This window comes from Callospermophilus lateralis, chromosome 3, assembly GCF_048772815.1.
Source record: "Callospermophilus lateralis isolate mCalLat2 chromosome 3, mCalLat2.hap1, whole genome shotgun sequence".
NCBI lineage: Eukaryota > Metazoa > Chordata > Mammalia > Rodentia > Sciuridae > Callospermophilus > Callospermophilus lateralis.
In genome coordinates, this window is record NC_135307.1 from 130,748,453 (window position 1) to 130,768,570 (window position 20,118).

Genomic DNA, 20,118 nt, shown 5'->3' on the forward strand with positions numbered 1-20,118 from the left:
AGTATTAGATTTCTCACAAGCAATACTGGATGCAAGACAAGGAAATCATATTTTCAAAGTGATGAGGAACAAGAGTTTTGGATCTAGCATTCTATAATCAAATTATTAATCAATAGTCAATTATCCATCTATAATCAAAATTTCAATAATTAATAAGTGCAATAAAGATGTTTGCAGACATAAAATGACTCTGAAACTTTACCATTCAGAGACACTAGAAATAGAAAGAAATACTACAAGGGATGTAATGAACAAGAACAAGAACAAATACAGAAGAAATTTGTTAGATACAAGAAGCAATAGTGTGAAATAAAACAGTAAAGCTTATAGGTAAATCTAAATAAAGGTTGATTGAAAAAAATAAGTTTGATATATTAATTATAAAATAGCATAAAAGTTCCAGACTTGATACGTGTATGGAAGAAGCGAAGGTCAGGGTTGCAGTAACAGAATGACTACAGCAGAGGGTTAGAGAGACAGAAACACACGAAGGTGTTTTGCTGCTGACTATTGCAGAATGGCTTGTTTCTGATGAATTCTCCTGTAGAGAATAAGTAAAAATACTGCATAGAATATTTTCAAATGTATTTTAAGGTATCAGGGAACTACCATGCTAGTGAAGATATGCAGGGTTAAGATCCCAGACAGGAAAAAAAGCCCAGAAACGTGAGCACATTTGGCACTAGGTTTGGCACCACCTTTCAACTTGAGGCATTTTCCAGGTTGCAAGTGGTGACTGAGAGGCTGAGAAACTGTGCAGACCTGTCATCAGATTAATGTTGCTGGGGAGGCAAAAACTGGAGCCCATGACCTGCCAAGGTGAGGGGAATAAGTAAATACCCCAGGCTCACAGCTGGGACCCAAGAAGGCTCTGTTGTAGGAATAAAAGCAAACTGGATAGCCTCAGAAATTTAGCAAGACCCTGTCTCAAAATAAAAATTAAAAAGGGATGGAGATGTAGCTAAGTGGTAAAGTACCCCTGGGTTTAATGCCCAGTACAAAAAAAAAAAAAAAAGGAAACTGAATATAGACCAACTTTAAAAGGGAATGAAGCCCAGGTTCAAATTATTTCAATTCCTTGTTAGATGAAGGCGATTGGCTCCTAACCTAGCTGTCTTCTAGAAGCAAAAATAGTCCAGACACAAACTGTATCTATAATCTTTCATCTAAAATATGCAACACAGACTTTAAAAATAACAAGGCATACGAAAATAAAGTTTAAAACTGAGAAAAGAATATGGAGAAAAGAATTTAAAATTACAGGAAATCTAGATATTGGCAGTAAATAAGAGAAACTTAAAACTTAAGTATGGCACTGTTACCCCCTCCCCACCTAAGCCTTGGCTTCACATCTTTGTTTCTTTGCTGGAGAACCCTAGCAACATCTCATGCTACTCCCATGGTCATAAAATATCAGTGTTGGAACATAGCTTTTGCCTTGGGCTCTGTTTGAGAGAATCTGAACCAAGATGCTCTGATTAAAATATTCAATAAATTAAATAAGATGGATCATTTCACAGAAACAGAATGAAAAGTACAATAATCTAAATAAATATCTCAAAGGATGAATTTAATAGATTAGCCCAGAGTTTGTCAAATAGTTTCTTAAAGAGACAGACAGTAATCATTTTAGGTCTTCAGGTTATATGGTGGCTTCTGTTGCAACTTATCAGCTCTGCTGATGTAGTACAAAAGTAGCCATAGACAACATGTAAACAAATGGGGGTGGCTGTCTTCTAATAAAACTTTATTTACAAAATCAAGTAGATAGCTTGCTACTCATATTCCACTGACCTTTGGATTAGACACACAGGGCTCTGTTTGAGAGAATCTGAACTAAGATGCTCTGATTAAAATATTCAATAAATTAAATAAGATGGATCATTTTATTTTGTAGCTTAATTCTATTGTTAGTGAAAGAACATACTCATATTATTTAAATCTTCTAAAATTTGTTAAAACTTTATTTTGGAGAAGAGAATTGTAAGATAATATATATGAAGAAAGCAGAAATTATACATAAAGATGAAAATATAATTACAGTGCTAGAAACAGAAGAAAAAGCTTGGGACAGAAGCTAATCTTCCAAAACTGATGACAGATATTTAGCCATGGATTTATGAGACACATGGACCTCAAACTGAAGAAACCCACTAATTACACCATAGTCAAATTGATGAAAACAAAACACCAAACCAAAACAAAACAAAAAAAAAAAAACAAAAACCCAGAAACTACTTAAACTCAGACAAAGAAAAAAGACACATTACCTTCTAAGGAACAAAAATTAGACTGACAGCTGACTTCTCAATAGAATAAATGAAAGCCAGAAGACAATGAAGAGATATCTTCAAAGCTCTGAAAGAAAATAGTTTCATAATGATAAAAGGTTCAAATCACTAGGAAGCTGAAATGATTCTAAAGTTGAATGTACCTAAAAATCTAGCCTCAAAATATATAATGCAAAAGTTGCATGAATTCAAATAAAATTAGGTAAATGTACATGGTGGTGGTGTAAGTATATCTCTCATGGTAACTAATTTTAAAAAGCAGATAAAAATCTGTGAACTTACAATTTTATTTTATTTTTTAACTTTATTTTATTTATTTTTATGTGGTGCTGAGGATAGAACCCAGGGCCTCACGTGCTAGGCAAGTGCTCTACCATTGAACCACAACCCCAGACCAAGCCTAAAATTTTAAATAGAACAATTAATAAACATGGCCTAACTGATAAATGTAGAACCCTATATTCAACAATGGAGGACTACACATCATACTCATCCAAAATTCACTGTATTCTGAGCCAAAATAAAGTTTTAACAAATTTTAGAAGATTTAAATAATATGAGTATGTTCTTTCATTAACAATAGAATTAAGCTACAAAATAAAATTTTTAGGAAATACCCACATGCTTGGATGTTATATTCTAAATAACTCATAAGATAAGGAATATTTTACTAAGAAATTTATAATATAACTGAATAATTGATGAAATATTTTATACAAACATGTGAAAATAGATATAAAATATATAATCTGATTTCAAAGAAATTTATAGATTTAAGTGTACATTGTATAAGAAAAAAGGATTAAAAATGTAAATATTTATCTCAAGAAGTAAGAAAAATAACAGTATATTCAATCTACATAAAGTAGAAGAATAGAAATAATAAAGACAAGAACAGACATTTATTATATAGAAAGAAAACCACATAAAAGAGAGCTACAAAAGAAAAAGTTGTTACTATCAAAAGTGTAATAAAATTGATAACCCTCCAACATGACTACTCCAGGAACAGAGAGAATAAGAACAAATAACTGATATCAGGAATAAGTAAAAGGACTCACTATAAATTCTCTGAGACAGTGAACAGATAAGAGGATACTATGAAAAAAATTACCTAGGCTAATAACTTATAAAATGTTGGAATAGACAATCTCCTTGAAATAATACTGACTTAGAAGAAATTTTAAAATCTGAAAGTTCTGTCTTTTGAAAGTACTGGATATATTAATCTAAATGTTTCCTGGTTAACATTTCCAAACATTTAAAGAAGAAATAACATCAATATTATACAAACTATTACAGAGAATAAGAAAGGAAGGAATACTTTTCTACTAGTTTTATAAAACCAGTATATATAAAATTAATACCAAGACCTTAAAAAAGCAAGAAAACAAACACCCTGAACATAGTACTAAAAATCTTCCAAATACAAAAAACTTTAAATAAAATAATTTAAAATCACGTGGTGATGTATAAAAGGAGGTACATTTTTATAACTCATAGACTAATAAATACTAATAATGAATTCTAGTAGAAAAGAGTGGATTTATAACAAGCAGTATAGTTGGTTTAGCATTTGAAAAGTCACCATACATTACAGAAAAATGGAAAAAAAAGAGAAAACCATATGATCATCTTAAAAGATATGGAAAAAGCATGGGACACAATTCCACACAAGCCTTTTTTTTAAATGCCTTTATTTTATTTATTTATTTTTATGTGATGCTGAGTATTGAACCCCGTGTCTCACACATGCTAGGTAAGTGCTATTACCACTAAGCTCCAACCTCAGCCCCACAAATTTATTTCATCAAGTAAAATATCTACAAAAACTGCTATAGCAAACATCATATATAATGTGAATTTTAGAGAACATTGCTTCTGAAATGAGAAGCATGATGAGGATACTTGCTGTCACCCCTCCTTTTTTAAAAATATTTTTTTTGTTGTAGTTGGACACAATACCTTTATTTTATTTATTTGTATGCGGTGCTGAGGATTGAACCCAGTGTCTCACACCTGCTAGGCAAGTGCTCTACCACTGAGCCACAACTCCAGCCCCTGCTGTCACCACATCTAATTCAAAATTGTATCAGATGTTTTACACAGTACAACAAAGGAAGAAAAATAAATAAAACATATAATGAGGGGCTGGGATTGTGGCTCAGCGGTAGAGCACTCACCCAGCACCGGCGGGACCCAGTTTCAATCCTCAGCACCACATAAAGAAAAAGGCATTGTGTTGTGTCCACTTACACCTAAAAAAATAAATATTTAAAAAAATATATAATGACTAAAAAAGTAAAAAACAAAACTGTCATTATTTGCTAAGGTCACATATACATGTATATAATTCAAAAGAATCCACAAACTAATAGTAATAATAATATAGTAAGAATACAATATCAATATAAAAATATTAGACATGTATCCTTCCAAAATAAATACACAGAAAATGGGAAAAAAGTATTTCATTTATAACATCAAAATAACAAACACCTAGGAATAAATTTAATAAAAATATGTAAGACATATACATTGAAAATTATAAGCATTATTGAGAGAAATTTAAAAATAATCCTTAAAAATGTATGAATATACCATATTTATGGATTGAAAGAGTTGATTTTGGAAATGTATCCGTTTTCTCCAAACTGACCTGTGGATTTAATGTAATCTCAATCAAAATCCAACAGAATTTTATAAATTTTATAAACTGATAAGCTGATTTCAATTTGATATGAAAATGCAGAGTCAAGAAGAGCAAAGATAACCTCAAGAACAAAGCTGAAGAATTTATACCACCAGACATTAAGAGTGCTTTAATGTTATCATAGATAAACCACAATACTATTGGGACAAAAGACAAATAGATTCATGAAACAAAGTGGAGTCCATAAATATATCCACACATTCTAGTTGCTAGATTTAAGACAAACAGGGATAGGACCAACCTGATGTCTGTGTGTTAACTAAATAGACACATGGGGAAAAAATCAAAACACTGATTCTACTTCACAGCATACACAAAAATCAATTCAAGGTAGATTACAACCCTTAAAGTGAAAAGTAAAACATTTAAGCTTCCAGAAGCAAACAAAGAAGAGTATTTTCATTACTCTGGATAAAGTAAAGATTTCTTAATCAGGATACAAATAGCATTAAACATAATATTAAAGATGATACATAATATTACAGATTGACACATGGCACCACAATAAAATTAAGAACTTTGGTATGGAGAAACTGATAGTCCTAAATGGAGAAAAAAAAATAAAGACAAAATGAATTAGGAATTCCATTCCAGAAGCTAAAGCTACATCATTAAAATAACCCATGTAAAGGGAAATAAAAATACAAATTTATATAAACAGTATTTTTAATTCTAAAAAAAATAAATCAACATAACTAAAATATAATACTTAGACCTGAGAGACAGTTTTTGAATGGTTTGAACAAAACAAAAATTAGACAAGGAACCAATAAATAAGTTTAAGAATGAAAGAGCACAGTTCCAGGAACAGTAGAAATGTTATTTGATGATAAGGGAATATTATCATTATATTTTTAAAAATTGTGTAAGATGAAATTGGTTGGACACTTCTTTAGAAAACTGTAAATTTAAAAATTGGCTCAAAAATAAGCCTAGGAGAAAGAGAAATAGCTCCTAACTCCTCTCTCTTACTGCTGAAAAGAATTTAAAACAAAGAAGAGAAAGAAAGCATCAAGGCCAAATATTTTACAGAAAGAGAAAATCCTCTTTGTAGTAGTCATGTTTAGTTACCTACCAACATCTGTTTCCCTTTTCTATTCTACTGAAAACCAGTTTTGTCCCAATGTTCATTCCTCCCTCATGTGACTCAGATAAATCCTTATTGTTCTAAATGGATTATTGTGGTCACCTCTGTCTTGCTAGATGCAGGACCCATGAGAATGTTCTGCTCAGACACACAATTATGAAGAGTATAATTGAACAAAACCCTAAGTTCAGGTCAAGCTTCCCACAGTTGCTCCCAGCCAATAAATGAGCATAACAGGAGTGGTAATGCAGGCTATGTGACAGAGGATTTGGCTCAGGGCCTTCCCTACAGCCTCAGCAAGTTCTCTTAGAATGATCTGCCATCTAAGATGCTTCTACCTGATCTTTCTTCCTGCCCACTTCTGTACCATCTGTCAGTTCTCCCAGCCTCACCCTACTTCTTCCTTCATTTTAATCTCACAGTCAATTCCCAAATAAATTTCTTGCATGTCTCATCATATTTTGACATCTGCTTCTTGGAAGATCTAGACTAGGAGGATCTGGACTTGGAAGATCTAAAAAACGTGCAGAGTGGGTGTGTGATTCAATTCTTGCCAGTGAGAAGTGATAAAGTTCTACTGTGGAGTTTCTAAGAAAAAAAAATTCTTGTCAAGAGGTTCACAAGAAAGAAAAAGACTTATTAGGCTTCCAGACATTGTTTTATCTGCATATGACTCTTGGAACTGTGCCTTAACTTACTTTAAGTCCATGCCCACTGACCTCAAATGGCCCGTTAATGCTGCCAGGAAACACATGATTTTTTTCCCCTTACTCTATTTATTCTCTCATTCTTTAAGATAAATATTTCATACTTCTTCCTCAGACTTCAAACTTCTAACTCCTTGCACCCTGTCCTTCTCAAGTTGGTAACTTTGCATTCCATCTCATGAGAAATTCCAAGTAGGCAAAGTAGGGAATAAGCAGGTAAGACTCCCCTACCTCTACCTCCAGCTAATCTGTTCCTCAAGATCCCCTCCTCGCTCTCCCTAGGAACACTTCCCATCAGTAGAGGGGAGTTCAGAGCACAGAGATATAAATCATGGATTTACCAGCTGCCAAGTGTGGACCAGAGGTACTGAACCCAACAAGGACTTTTGAAAGTTAAAGGAAATGGAAAAATGAACACCAACTTCTGAATGAACCAAAATATTTGTTTCCTTCACAAATGTATTTGAGCCTTTCTCTTGTTTGTTTAGTCATTTTTCACTTATCTAAGTAAAAAGAGCTGATTAATAGGAGCAATAGCTGAGGAAAAAGTAAACTATAATGCTGGATCTGAGCTTTATGTTACTTTGTTGGGAGTATTCTCAGCAGAGAGAATATTGAATTCTATATCTTGAGGGAAACATTGTAATAATAATTTTTAAAGAAACAAACAAACACATCTCCTTGAGGTATGGTTTCCTTTGATCACAGGATCACCTTATTTGCTCCCACTATATTTCCAAGTGAAAATGCTCCGGCAACAGAGTAAGAAAATGACACTAAATCTGGTACATGGACATACAGTTGACATGGAGGAAACAAAGCTTACACCAATTACATGCATCTTCATCATATAGGATGGAAGTATATGGGCTGTATAGATGCCTATAAATACATGAGTGATAACCTTGGACCTTCACCAAAGAAATGAAAATGATGCCAACTTCATGATGACAAATATGAGTAATGAAACCTGCTCTGAATTTCAAACAAACATTAAAGTGACCAATTAATCAAGATTTCCTTGTAGACATGTTTATTTAAAAGATTCAATCTGATCATAAATTTTGGTAAAATTAAACAAATTACAGTATTTCCAATAATGTGGTTCTAGAGAAATTAATCAATCCATGTGTTCCTTATGCCACAAACTACTGACAGTTGGAATATATACAATTAATAAAATCTCATTCAATATAGCTCTTCACGTGATCGTCTTCAAAAGACAGGTAGCTGTTTAAAGGTTTATTAAAAGTGTCTTCAAGCTGGACACAGTGGTATACACCTGTAATTCCAGCAGCTTGGGAGGCTGAGACAGGAGGATCTCAAGTTCAAAGCCAGCCTCAGCAACAGCAAGGTGCTAAGCAACTCAGTGACACCGTATCTCTAATAAAATACAAAATATTGGACTAGGGATGTGTCTCTGTGGTTGAGTGTCCCTGAGTTCAATCTCTGGTACCCGCCCCCAAAATAAAGTGTCTTCAAATATCATTGGTCTTACCTTTCTTCCCTGGAAAAAGACCCTTTTACTGCCACTAAATATATATGTGTATGTTTTTACACACACACACACACACACACACACACAAGAGATTTTAACATAAAACTGAAAATATACACATACGTGTGCGTGTGTATGTGCGTGCACGCGCGAATTCTAGTAACTAGTAGAATAGTTTTTGAAATGCTTTAACCAAGGAATTTCCGTCAATCTACCTTTGTGATTACTGGGAAACAGGATGGGATGGATGATTGAGATGACTATGAAATACCTAAATTTCCCTTTCTGTTGGCTCTGTTACCAGTTGAATTGTGTCCCCCCCAAAAGAGTGAAGTCTTAGCCCACTGTATCTCAGAATATGATCTGAAAAAGGGTCTTTACAGATGTGATCGAGTTAGTTAAGGACATTAGAGTAGGCCTCAATCCAATATGACTGAGTCCTTATAAAAGGGTGGGTTTGGACACAGAAGTGGACACACACAGAGGAGTGATGTGAAGGCAGAGGGAGAATGCTGAGTTCCAAGAACTGAGGAAAGAGGCATGAGACACATCCTCCCTTGTAGGCCTCAGAAGGAATCAATCCTGCCAACACCTTTATGTTGGACATTTACACTTCAGAATTGTGAAATGGTAAATTGTGGTATTTAGGCAATTCAGTTTGTGGTATTCTGGTATAGCAGCCTCAGGAATCTAATGCAGGCACTGACTCTAAAACTGTCTTGCCATGTTTCGAAACACCTGGGAATGTATTGAGAGGAAGTAAAACAGGTAGTTTCAGATTCCTCCGGTCCTTGGGTAAGTTAGGTATGCCACCATAACTTCTGGAAAAGCATAAAATGTATCGGAGCTGAGGTTGGAGGAAACTGGAGACGGAACTTGAATAGCTGAAAACTAGTGGAAAAGCAATCAGAAAACACAAAATATCTGAATGGAAGAAAAATTACTCCCTATGAAGACATCTGGCAGAAAAAGGAAGATTTCAGGCCACAAAGAAGACAGATCCTCCAGCCCTACAAGACATAAATATTGTAAGAGGAGAAAAGCTACTAGCTAGAGTTAAAAATTAACCACAGAAAGAGATGTCTTCATCAAATCCATTTAGTTTAATTTTATTAGCTATTATCAGAGACATATGCTTAGTAAAATTGATATTTACCAACATCTACTCACAGATGTAAAATGTTCAGTAAATTCTCACTGAACATAGTGTTTCTCATAGTTGTCCACAGAACATCAACTTGGTCCAGACTCTCTACTGCTACCTGGTGGCAGCATGCACATATTACAGGAGCAAACAATAATATAGGCTCTGACTACCCCCAGCACCAAAGTGTGTGACAAGCCATCCTTGAGAAACAGGTCACTCAGGAAGGTGAGACTATATAGTGAGAAATCCATTTGAAAGAATAAAATAGACAATATTTGAGGAAGGTCCAAACATGAAAATATAGCTTCTTAAAGAACAGAAACAAGAAATTCATTTTTTAAATTGATGCAGTGAGCTGCTAAATTTCTGAATTTGAGCAACATAACTTCAAGGCAATTGGTCCACTGATATCTACATAGTTTACATGTGAGAATGTAGTCATTTCCAATAGCACACTTACTTAAAAGTCCATGAAATAAGTCTACCACATGAATTGTATGAAGGTATATGTCCACACAGCTAAGTGCACCAGCTAGGCTTAATCAACATGGAGTTGTCAAGGGCTGGTCTTGGCTGCCTCATCTTCTCAGCTTGTTACCCTTTTATAGATCAAGTGCTCTTGGTCTACTGACATAGAACATAGGGCGACTGTCATCCATGTCCCCATATACACTATTACCCTCCCCATAGTGTACATGGGGACATGGATGTCAATTAAGGACAGCCATCCCTTAATTGTGGGATGAGCTAGGAATGTGATTGGAAGCAAAGATTTCCTTGTCTTAGCAACAACACAGGCTGGATAACACTAAAATGTGTTCAAAAAAACAAAAAGCAACTGATGGAAAAGGATATTTCCTAGAAACACACATCATGTGGACAACTCCCAGGTCAGGGAAAAACAACATCACAGTCAGTCTTACTTCATCACAAATGTCTCCAATTTTGCCAAATTCCCTCCCACCCAGCCCACCAAGTCCATGAAAGAAAATGCCTGTGGGCACGAAAAGGGGGTTCTATTTATATATGAGTCAGTTGTGTGTGACGCCCTCTTTGGTAAATATATTTTTAAAGCCACTTTTTCAGTCTGGAGAGCTCAAACACTTTCCAGAACTTGAAGCTTAAGTCCAGAGCTGTTTATTAAGTCTGAGAAAGCCAGAAATCAGAGACAGGAATATAGAGGATCGAGCAGTAATTCAGACAATATGGATAGCACATTGTTAAAATGTATACTATGAAGAGATGAATATGTAAGTTGGGTAAGAAGGTGTATAATAACTGAAATTATTTTAAGAGTTAGATATTATAAGTGACACTAAGACCATTTCCCTAAAGCATTTATCCCCTCTGAAATAATTGCTATTATTTTCTTATAGGGTATGTTCTTCCAAATACTAAAAGAGGTATGCACACCACACACATGTACATGGGTTCACAACCTATAGTAGTACATAGTTGATGTGTATCATATTTTCATACATGGCATCAATAAAAGACACCATCAAGCCCTATCTAAGCCAATGCTATAACCAGTATCTTGAAATACTCATCTTTTTGGCATTTCCTCCATCCTATTATCATATAAATGTCTCCTACTCAATCGGAAACCTTCATGTTGACTTAAGAATACAGAGTCTCTGAGTAGCAATTAAAAGAGAAAGAGTAAAAAAAAAAAAAAGTGTTTACTACTTAAGAATCAAACAGAAAAAAACTAAAAAAAGCAAAAAAAGTATAGAATTTATGCTATAAGATGAACCAGAGAGAATAAGAGGATATAATTATGGTTCTCCCTCCTAAATCTTTTACAATATGACTGTCAATGAAAAATATTGGGTTGGTGCTTTATGAATCTGACACAGAAGTGACAAACTTAAATGTCTATGGAAGCCAGGCAGATATATAAATGCTGGAAGCAGGATCAATGGCCACCAACACCGTAATGTTAGGAGGCAAAACAGGGAATGGTGTGGATCATGGCAAACAAGACCCAGAGCCCAACTAGGAGGCAGTTGCTTCTTAGCTGCAGCCAACAATTGCTATGATAAAATGCAAGGTCTTCCCATTTTTAAAAAGAAACAGGAAAAAAAATCCTGATATTTTTATATAAGAATCTCTTGACTTTTCAGTGTTGACCATTTAAAATCCAAAGTTTCAAAACCAACAAAAAACAAAAATAGCACCACTGTGCAGACTGACACTTGGCAGGTCACACTGCGGGCTGGCTTGGATCTCAGAAATCTGGATCAGTTGGGAGCTTTCATTTACTTCCCCATCTCGTGCTCTGTCCATAGAACTGATGCCTCCATGGAACATTCTTTGACAAATTAGTAAGTGGAACGCAGACAGTGCTTTTGCCGGCAATGGGCTTTTTTCATACATAAAGGTTTCACTGGCAATTAGAACAATTTTCTCTCTCCCGTTTACATTTTGGAATGAGTTTTCTGAAAAGGAAGAGGGCAAAACTACCCACTGAACTCTCATTTTCTTTTCGTGTCTTTGGCATTTTCAGATTCATCAGAAGTGTGTCCTACTGTGTGTCCTTGGAAAGAGGTTGGTCACTACACTTCCTGTCCTCTGAAGGAAGATGTCCCAGCTTTCCCAGAGAGGGGCACAGGCTGATGGTTGTAGGAAAGAAGAGCTCTTCTGAGGGCACCTTATGACAGGCACTCATCAGAAAACATACTCTGAGGGAGGAAGCCCTGATCAGAATCAGCCACTGAGAGACTGCAAACTCTCAGGGGTGAGAGTGGAAGGGAACAGGACGGGGATGAGACTCTTTTCCCTCTGTCCTCTGCTCCTTTCTGTAGGGATGGTGGGTTCAACCCTCATCTATTTCCACCAAAACCATCCTGAGATTTAAAACTGAGCTTGGCCACTGGAGTTTATAAATACAATATCAATTCTTTCCTTTATAAAAATGAAGTCTCTAGTTTCTGAGCTCTCAGGGCTAAGGAACAAATACTTGAGAGCAGATACTTGAGGATGAAAAAATTTAGGAATGGATTGTTAAGACATAAATATTGATGATATGTGCTCCATATGACCACTTGCTGAACAAACTGTTTTGTTGTTGTTGTTGTTTAATTATTATTGTTTTAGAAGGTTTTTTGTTTTTTTTTCAGTACTGGGGATTAAACCCATGGTCTTGCACATGCAAGGTAAGTGCTCTACCACTGACCTAGTCTCCAGCCCTTTTTGTTTTTGTTGATATTTATTTAAAAGTTGCCCAGGCTGGCCTCGAACATGAGATCCTCCTGCCTCAGTCTCCTTGAATACCTGGAATAACAGGTGGGCACCACCAGCTCCAAACTTACTGTTTTTGAAAATCAAGAAGTTCTGGGCTTCATGTGCATGAAGTTTTTAAAGCAGATTGTCTTACCTTGAAGATGAAATCAGCCATTAGAGGTCCTGGAATCTTAAAGGTTTGCCTCTCTGAGCCCTTCTGAAATTCAACTGTTGTGTTTTCTACAACAAAAATTCCAGGGCTGTTAAAGATGTGTTCTCCTTTGCTTCCTTGAAGCGTTTTGGATTCAATAACTAAAATTAAAAAATAAAATTTAAGTAAGAGAAATCTCCTAAAAGCAAGTCAGTCCAAATGACATTTCACCAAGTGTAATATCGGCATATGACATCAACACGATATCAAAAGATCCACATTCATGGAATAGATAAGTCAAATCTTTGGTTGTCCTTAAAATTGAGTAGAATTGCTACCACTAACAGCGGTAGCAATTCTACTCAATTCTTTGGAGACATATCTACTACAAAAGAGAACACTTTTCTTTCTTCATATTTTTTTTTCATGAGGTAGCTCAAAATACAGATTGAGTAAAGTCATGTTTACTCACTTATTACCTATTCAGATGTTAAACATAGTTTTATATTTAGAAAAAAAGCACAGTGAATCTCAAATTTGCCTTTTTTAAAAGAAAAAAAACTTTTTATTTTGAAATAATCAGATTCACAGGAAATTACAAAAGTAATATAAGCTGCAGGAATTCCTTATGAAACTATAGAACAATAGCAAAACCAGAAAATTGATGTTAGGTACAATGTGTGCATACAGTTTGATGCCATGTCTGAGGTGGGGTCTTGCTAAGTCACCCTGGCTGGCTTAGGACCTGTGTTCTAAGGGCTGAGAATGGCACAGGACCACAATCTAAACACACAACCATCCCACTGCCACAAAGATCTCCCTGGAGCATGTTACTCTCTTATTCTAATTTGCTTTTATAAGATCAGAAGTGTTTTTAAGAACTACAGGGAAATGTTTGCCTGCAGTTTGAACAAAATAGTATTTCCACTTTATTTAAATAATATCTGTTTTTCCCTCTCCTCTCCTCCTTTTCTTCTGTCTTGTTTAAGTGTTACCATACCCAGCAGACGTGGTCCAAGGTTGGGAGAAGCAATAAAGACAGACACAGCTGGGTTCTGGTCTCAGCTCTTTCTCTGACACCCTGTAGTAGGTTTTCATGGTTTCATTGCTAAAACAAAGAATCAGAGTGCCTGATCTCCCATGTCCAACTCTCCTCTGAAACCTCCACTTGCTGCAGTGGTATTACAGTTGTCTCTAGCCATCTAGGACACAACAGAATCAAAACTCCATTCAGCTTCAACCTTAAAAATGGAAAGCTGATAAAACACGACAAAATGGCCCAGTATCAGGGAGCTTCAATCCACATGCTGCTGGGCTTTGGCTGTTTTCATTTGCTAGATTTTTCTCTCTGCCAAAGAACAGCTGCAGGAATCCAAGTGTGCTGGACAGACTGCATCCCAGGCATTAGGAGACATCCCTGATTATCCCTGACAGGCAGGCTGGGAACTTTTCTGGGAAAATTCAAAGGCTGGACAGGAGCTCCTTGATCTGGAAGAGTCATTAGCGGTCGAAGAATAACCCTGGCTCCTTTCAGGCACACAAAACCCCAACCACTTTGGCCCCAGTCTCCATGACCACAGTAGATTTTTGGAAAGTGTGAGATTAAATTCATTTCCTAGTTCCAATGAAGATATGAAACTGAGTGTTACAAAGTGAGTTGTCAGTAAATACGAGATGGAGAGCTAGAGATAGTAAGCCCCACACTGGATGAGTTAAGTCTCTAAAGTAAAGGAGAGAAAACTATGAGTATTGAGGCAATACAGAAACACTAAGTGAGACTGGACACCATCCATCTCATCGAAGGCATGTGAGACACCAAGTTTCTAGACTGAGATTTAGCTTGAAATGACTTGATTAAATTTAAGTACTATGCAATGGATTCCGCGGCTGTGCTGGGGGAGTAATTGCTTTACCACTGGGCTCACTTTTTTGGAGTTTCATCATGATGCAGCTTTGGAGCAGGGGTGTAAGGAAGGTGATCCTGAAGGGAGGAAGGCCAGGTGCTATGACATTCATCCCCTAAACCAAATGCCAACATTTCTCTTAGTTCAGTTTTGGTGTTTTGTTTTAAAGATGGAGTCTATTTCGTTATTTCAACCATGTTTAAGATATTCAGTGACAAAGATGAATATACAAGGAGCAAAGCCAATGTTCAAGTTTGTGTAAATCACTCAAGCCACTCTCTACTGAAATGCATGTTAGTTGTAGAATATCTATTTCAAAGGGCTTCCAGATCTCCAGGGTGCCAACACTGGTTGCATCTCTAGGAAGCAGGAAAAAAATTATTTGACCTCACTAGTGTAAATGAGTAGCTGAATCAAAAGTAGATAGCTAATGACTGGTGGAGTGATCTGAGGAAGGTGGAGTTTATATGCATAAACAATCTGATCATTTAGATTGACAGAGCCCCTGTATCCAATCCACAGTGAGATGGAGCCCAACACAGTTCTTCAAAACTCATCATTTTCATTGGTGACAAATTTGTCCCTCCTAGTGACTGTACCTCTTAAAATAAATAAGAGAAAAGGGATTTGTAGTTTTTCAATCAATAATTCAAATGCTATGTTGACTTACAGATGCCTTTACTTAGTTTTTATTCATTTCTATTATTTATGCATATTTACTGCAGCTGTGTGTTTTGACAGCATGTGACTCATGGCTGATGAGAGCTGTACAAGTGAACCTTCAGTTCTCAGGGCTTGTGCTGACCATTGGTGGCTACTGAGGCCAGGTGGTTAGGGCTTGGGAGACCCAGGAAGCCCACTTTCACTGTCTTCCAGCTCCACTGTTAGGGAAGAGATTACCATCCTTCTTTCCTGATCCCCACTGCCCACCTGATTTCTCCTGTGCAGACTTAATGGGGGATGGAGGGCACAGGTGTTGAGGAAAGTATAAGTAGCCTCCAGCAGGTGAAAAACAATAAGAAATCAAGGCCTTCTACCCACAAATCTTCACAGTACAAATCTATAATGATACCTTTAAATAATTTGAATTCATTCTTGTTCATTTTTTAAAAAATGACAAAAAAGGTAATGAATGCTTCTAATGTTTTCCAGTTGAAGGGCCTCATTGAGAAGAATCAGTCCAAGCTTCTTTCAACAGAGGCAGAGACAGGCAACCAACACCAAGAGGTCTGTTTAAATTCTAAAGACCACAAAACTACTATTAGGTAAACACATACTGCGGACTTAGCTAATGTAGCTATATCAAGTTCAGCCAACAATAGAACAGTATTGTTATAGTGTATGTTCATTTTATCCAGCATCACTGTCCTTTGGCCATTACATATAGTGTCCATATTTGTATTTTTACATCTCTATCTATACATTAAACAGGACTTGGAGGGAAAAATACTCCTTCAATAGATAATTGAGGTTTTCATTTCATGACATCTTGGCTTCTCAAGCTTATTGCTAGTCAGACACATTAGTGCTAAAGCTGTGCTACCATAACATTTATTTTGCAGGGATCCTATTATTGCTTCCATTTTTTAAGGGATGCATTACTAGAAAATTTGGGGCTAAGTGCTCCCTATAATAATGTGGCCAGGCTTGGAACAGCACTAGAAATTCAGGATCTGAACACCTCTAAGCAGGATGGAAGTCAGATGTTCTATAATTAAATTCCATTTCACAACAAAGAGACTGAGATTCACATCATAGGTGTTTTTAGTTCTGAATAATGTAGTCTTCTGAAGGATTGTAGTTAATACAAATCTTGAAAGAATGATTTATTACAGCAAAATAAGCTTGATTTCAGAAATACATCTTTATTACAAGGAAAAATGCAAAAAAATGGTTGCATAAATCAAGAAAATAAAACCCATTCTGTATATAAATGTTCAGAAATCTAAACTAAATCCTTTGTAAATGAAGCCAGTAGAGAAGCATAACTTTCAGAAACACTTCTAGGGCCAATTGAGAGATTGTTCAGGAGGGGAAATATTCCAAGCAACAGATCTGTCACTTTGAAGAAATGGGAACATTGCTGAACTCTGTTCTTGGAAGAGTGCCCATCCCAAGTATAAAGTTATATTTAATATGCCAGTACATATTTATGCAAATGAATTTTTGCTTCAAAGTATTCACCTTAATTTATTCTGTTTACTATTTGCTTATTCTGTTTTTACAACCTAAAAAAACGATTTTTGAAGCTGTATTTTTTGGGGGTTGCCTTTAGAATCATAAAAATATTAGGTCTAGTCACTGCACTTTAGAATGTTTTTTTAAAACATTTTTTGATATATAGTACACATGCCATGAAACTCAGTTACTTATTTATGCAGTGCTGAGTTCAATACTGAACTCAGGGTCTCACACAGGCTAGGAAAGTGCTGTACTACTGAGTTACAGTCTCATCCCCAAATTCACCCATTTAGAATGTATAAATTATACATTTACACACAGCATAATCACAGTGAAGACATCATTGTGGTCTAATTTTATAACATTTTGGTTATCCCCCCAAAGAAACCCCATACTTAACTAGACCATCATCCCTGTACTTTTCTTCTCTGATATTTGTCCATTATAGATATTTCAGATAAATGGAATCTATGATAAGTCACTTTTTGTAACTAGGTTCTTTCTCTTAAGCATAATGACCATGCATGGTGGTCCAGGCCTGTAATCCCTCTGAGTTGACAACTCTGAGGCTGAGGCAAGAAGATCACAAATTCAAGACTAGCCTGGGCAAATTATCGAAGCCCTGTTTCAAAGTAAAAAATAAAAAGGACTGGGGATGTAGCTCAATGGTGAAGGAACCCTGGGTCCATCCCCAGTACCAAATAAATAAATAAATACAAAATGCAGTGGAACTTAAGGCTAATGTTTTCAAGAATTATTAACATTGTGCTATATATCAGTATTTCATCCCTTTTTAAGCCAAATTATATTACACATTTATCCATTCAACAGTTGATGAACATTTGAGTTGTTATTACTTGATAGATACTATAAATAATAAATTTTCAGCCCTTTATACTTTTGAATCCAAATGATATTTCACAATGTTCTTAATCAAAAATTTGAATCTAAATGAATCTAAATGATTTTTACCTGTTTCCAAAAATCAAGCTTGCATTTACAAGGAAGAAGTTATTCCCATTAAGAGCTGTGTGTTTTCAAACCATTTTTGTGTAAAACCGGAGACATGAAAAATTATGCTCTACATGTGTACTATGAATTGAAATGCATTCTGCTGTCAGATATAACAAATTCAAATAAATAAATAAATTTTTAGAAAAGAAAATTTTAAAAATGTTTTGATGTTTCATTCCAGAGAAAGCCTTGAATGAAGTGACCATGACATGATTATAAACAGTTTAATGATTTTGTTTAAAAAAATCATTCACATAAAGTTAAGGGTAAACAAGCTCTTTTAAATAATTTTTCACTTTCACTGTCACCAAGATAGTCTCTTTCTTCTTTTATTTAGAGCAAAATGTACTAAATAATTAATTTTTTCTTTAAGATTGTAGTCTGATAGTGACCCAAAACATTTTTAATTATTTAAACATTTTATTATACACTTTTCTCAGAGGACTTTTGGGCCTGAAATAGTAGTTATAGATCCTCTACACATGCATGCATGTCACATTACCAAAAATGTTTGATGCTTCTGGCTCTAAGAAAATCTTATGATTTAAAAACTTAAGATGGTGACCCAGGGGATAAAAGGGCAGATATATAGTACTTGGGTTCTGTGGATCTTGATTGTGTGACTTTGTGGCTTGATAGTAGTTATAATAGTATGTATTTTGTACTTTCTATGGGCAAACACTAGACCCAATAAGATGCTGCAAGGCCAGAGGCCAGTCTAGTAGAGACCTACCTTCTTTTGAATATAATTAAGAAATCCTGCTTGAGGCTACAAGGGTACCTTGGGAAAGCAGGAAATAACCTCTGGCATTTCCACTTCCTTCAAGTTTTGAGATATCAGAAAAAAATTGAGACAGAGGAAATGCCATCTGACCTTGGCCATAGAAACAATATTCTTGCAGCCCTCCACTGATGAAACTCCCCATATTCTGGGAAGCCTGTGTCCACTTTCAGAGTCCACTTGTCCAGAAGTTGCCATGAATTGGTAGAAAAGTTTCTCTTTTCTGGGCAGCCAAAGTCATTGATGAGATTCTGAATTTTAAACTTTGTTTTGTTTTAACTTTGTGTCCCAAACTGTTGACATCTCCAGAAGACTCCTGAATTCATATTTATTCTCCATGTAAGAATAGTTCATTTCACCTATAATTTAATTTCCTCTTCCATGGGAGTATTAATCCCAAACTGTTATTTTTTTCACTGGGCATAAGAACAGAAAATCAGCATAATCATTTCCCTAGTGATACAGACTATTTCAAAATAGAAAAAGAAATCCCTACCTACCATGAATATTCTGTGTTTTTGTTTACATTTTGCTAAATAGACTCTCAGGGAACTTTTTTAAATGTTTAGGTTAAATTTTACTTACAGAGATGAGCAGGTCCTTTGACTGTAATTCTCACACTTCTACTTCCCAAAGGAACAGCAATCACGTTTTCTTCTCCTAGAAAACAATTTAAGACAAATATAGTAAAACTAAAAAGAACCATGAAAACAAGGAAATCAAGCAAAACTGGGTACATGTTTGCTATTACATATTCTGATAATTTAATTTCTATGCCCATCTAATAATCTATGTTCATAAGTGAAATTTTATCCCACTAGTCTGTAACTGAGACAGAGCAGGGAGGGTACTAATTATCCCACCAAGAACCAAGATCCAGCCTAATGCAAGCTGCTTTTTTTTTTTTTTTAAGAGAGAGGGAGAGAGAGAATTTTAATATTTATTTTTTAGTTATCGGCATACACAACATCTTTGTTTGTATGTGGTGCTGAGGATCGAACCCGGGCCACACGCATGCCAGGCGAGCGCGCTACCGCTTGAGCCACATCCCCAGCCCGATGCAAGCTGCTTTTTAAGAATTGTTTCCACCAATGTCCAGGTTCAGGAGCTGGAGACTTTGCCCCCAAACTTTCCCACAACCTCTGCACAGTCAATAGGCTAATCCTGACCCATACATGCCCTTTGGGTCTTGGCGATAATGCATGCCTTTGTCATCTTTTGATGTCAGAGTACAGAGGCACAACTCATGTGAGCAGATTCCCTGTCAAGTGTAAACTCCAGTGCCAAAGCAAAGATCTGATACGTGTAGAAATACCAAGATCCTGTGCAAGCAGCTAGTGCAGCATGAGCCCACCCTTTTTGACTGCATAAGCTTTGTTCTTCGCATCCTGAGATGGCCAGTCCAGGCCCCTGCCCCTG

General features: G+C 35.8%; 1 protein-coding gene across 2 annotated transcripts in view; it reads right to left on the reverse strand.

Moving 5' to 3' along the window:
- The window catches only part of Adamtsl3 (ADAMTS like 3), a 319,937-nt gene that overhangs the window by 142,871 nt on the left and 156,948 nt on the right, over positions 1-20,118 (reverse strand). For both annotated transcript variants that reach the window (XM_076851278.2, XM_076851279.2), the window contains exons 8-9: positions 19,285-19,359; positions 12,823-12,980 (exon numbers count right to left, since the gene is read on the reverse strand). In XM_076851278.2, coding sequence (XP_076707393.2) covers positions 12,823-12,980; positions 19,285-19,359 — 233 coding nt within the window. The remainder of the gene's footprint in view (positions 1-12,822; positions 12,981-19,284; positions 19,360-20,118) is intronic.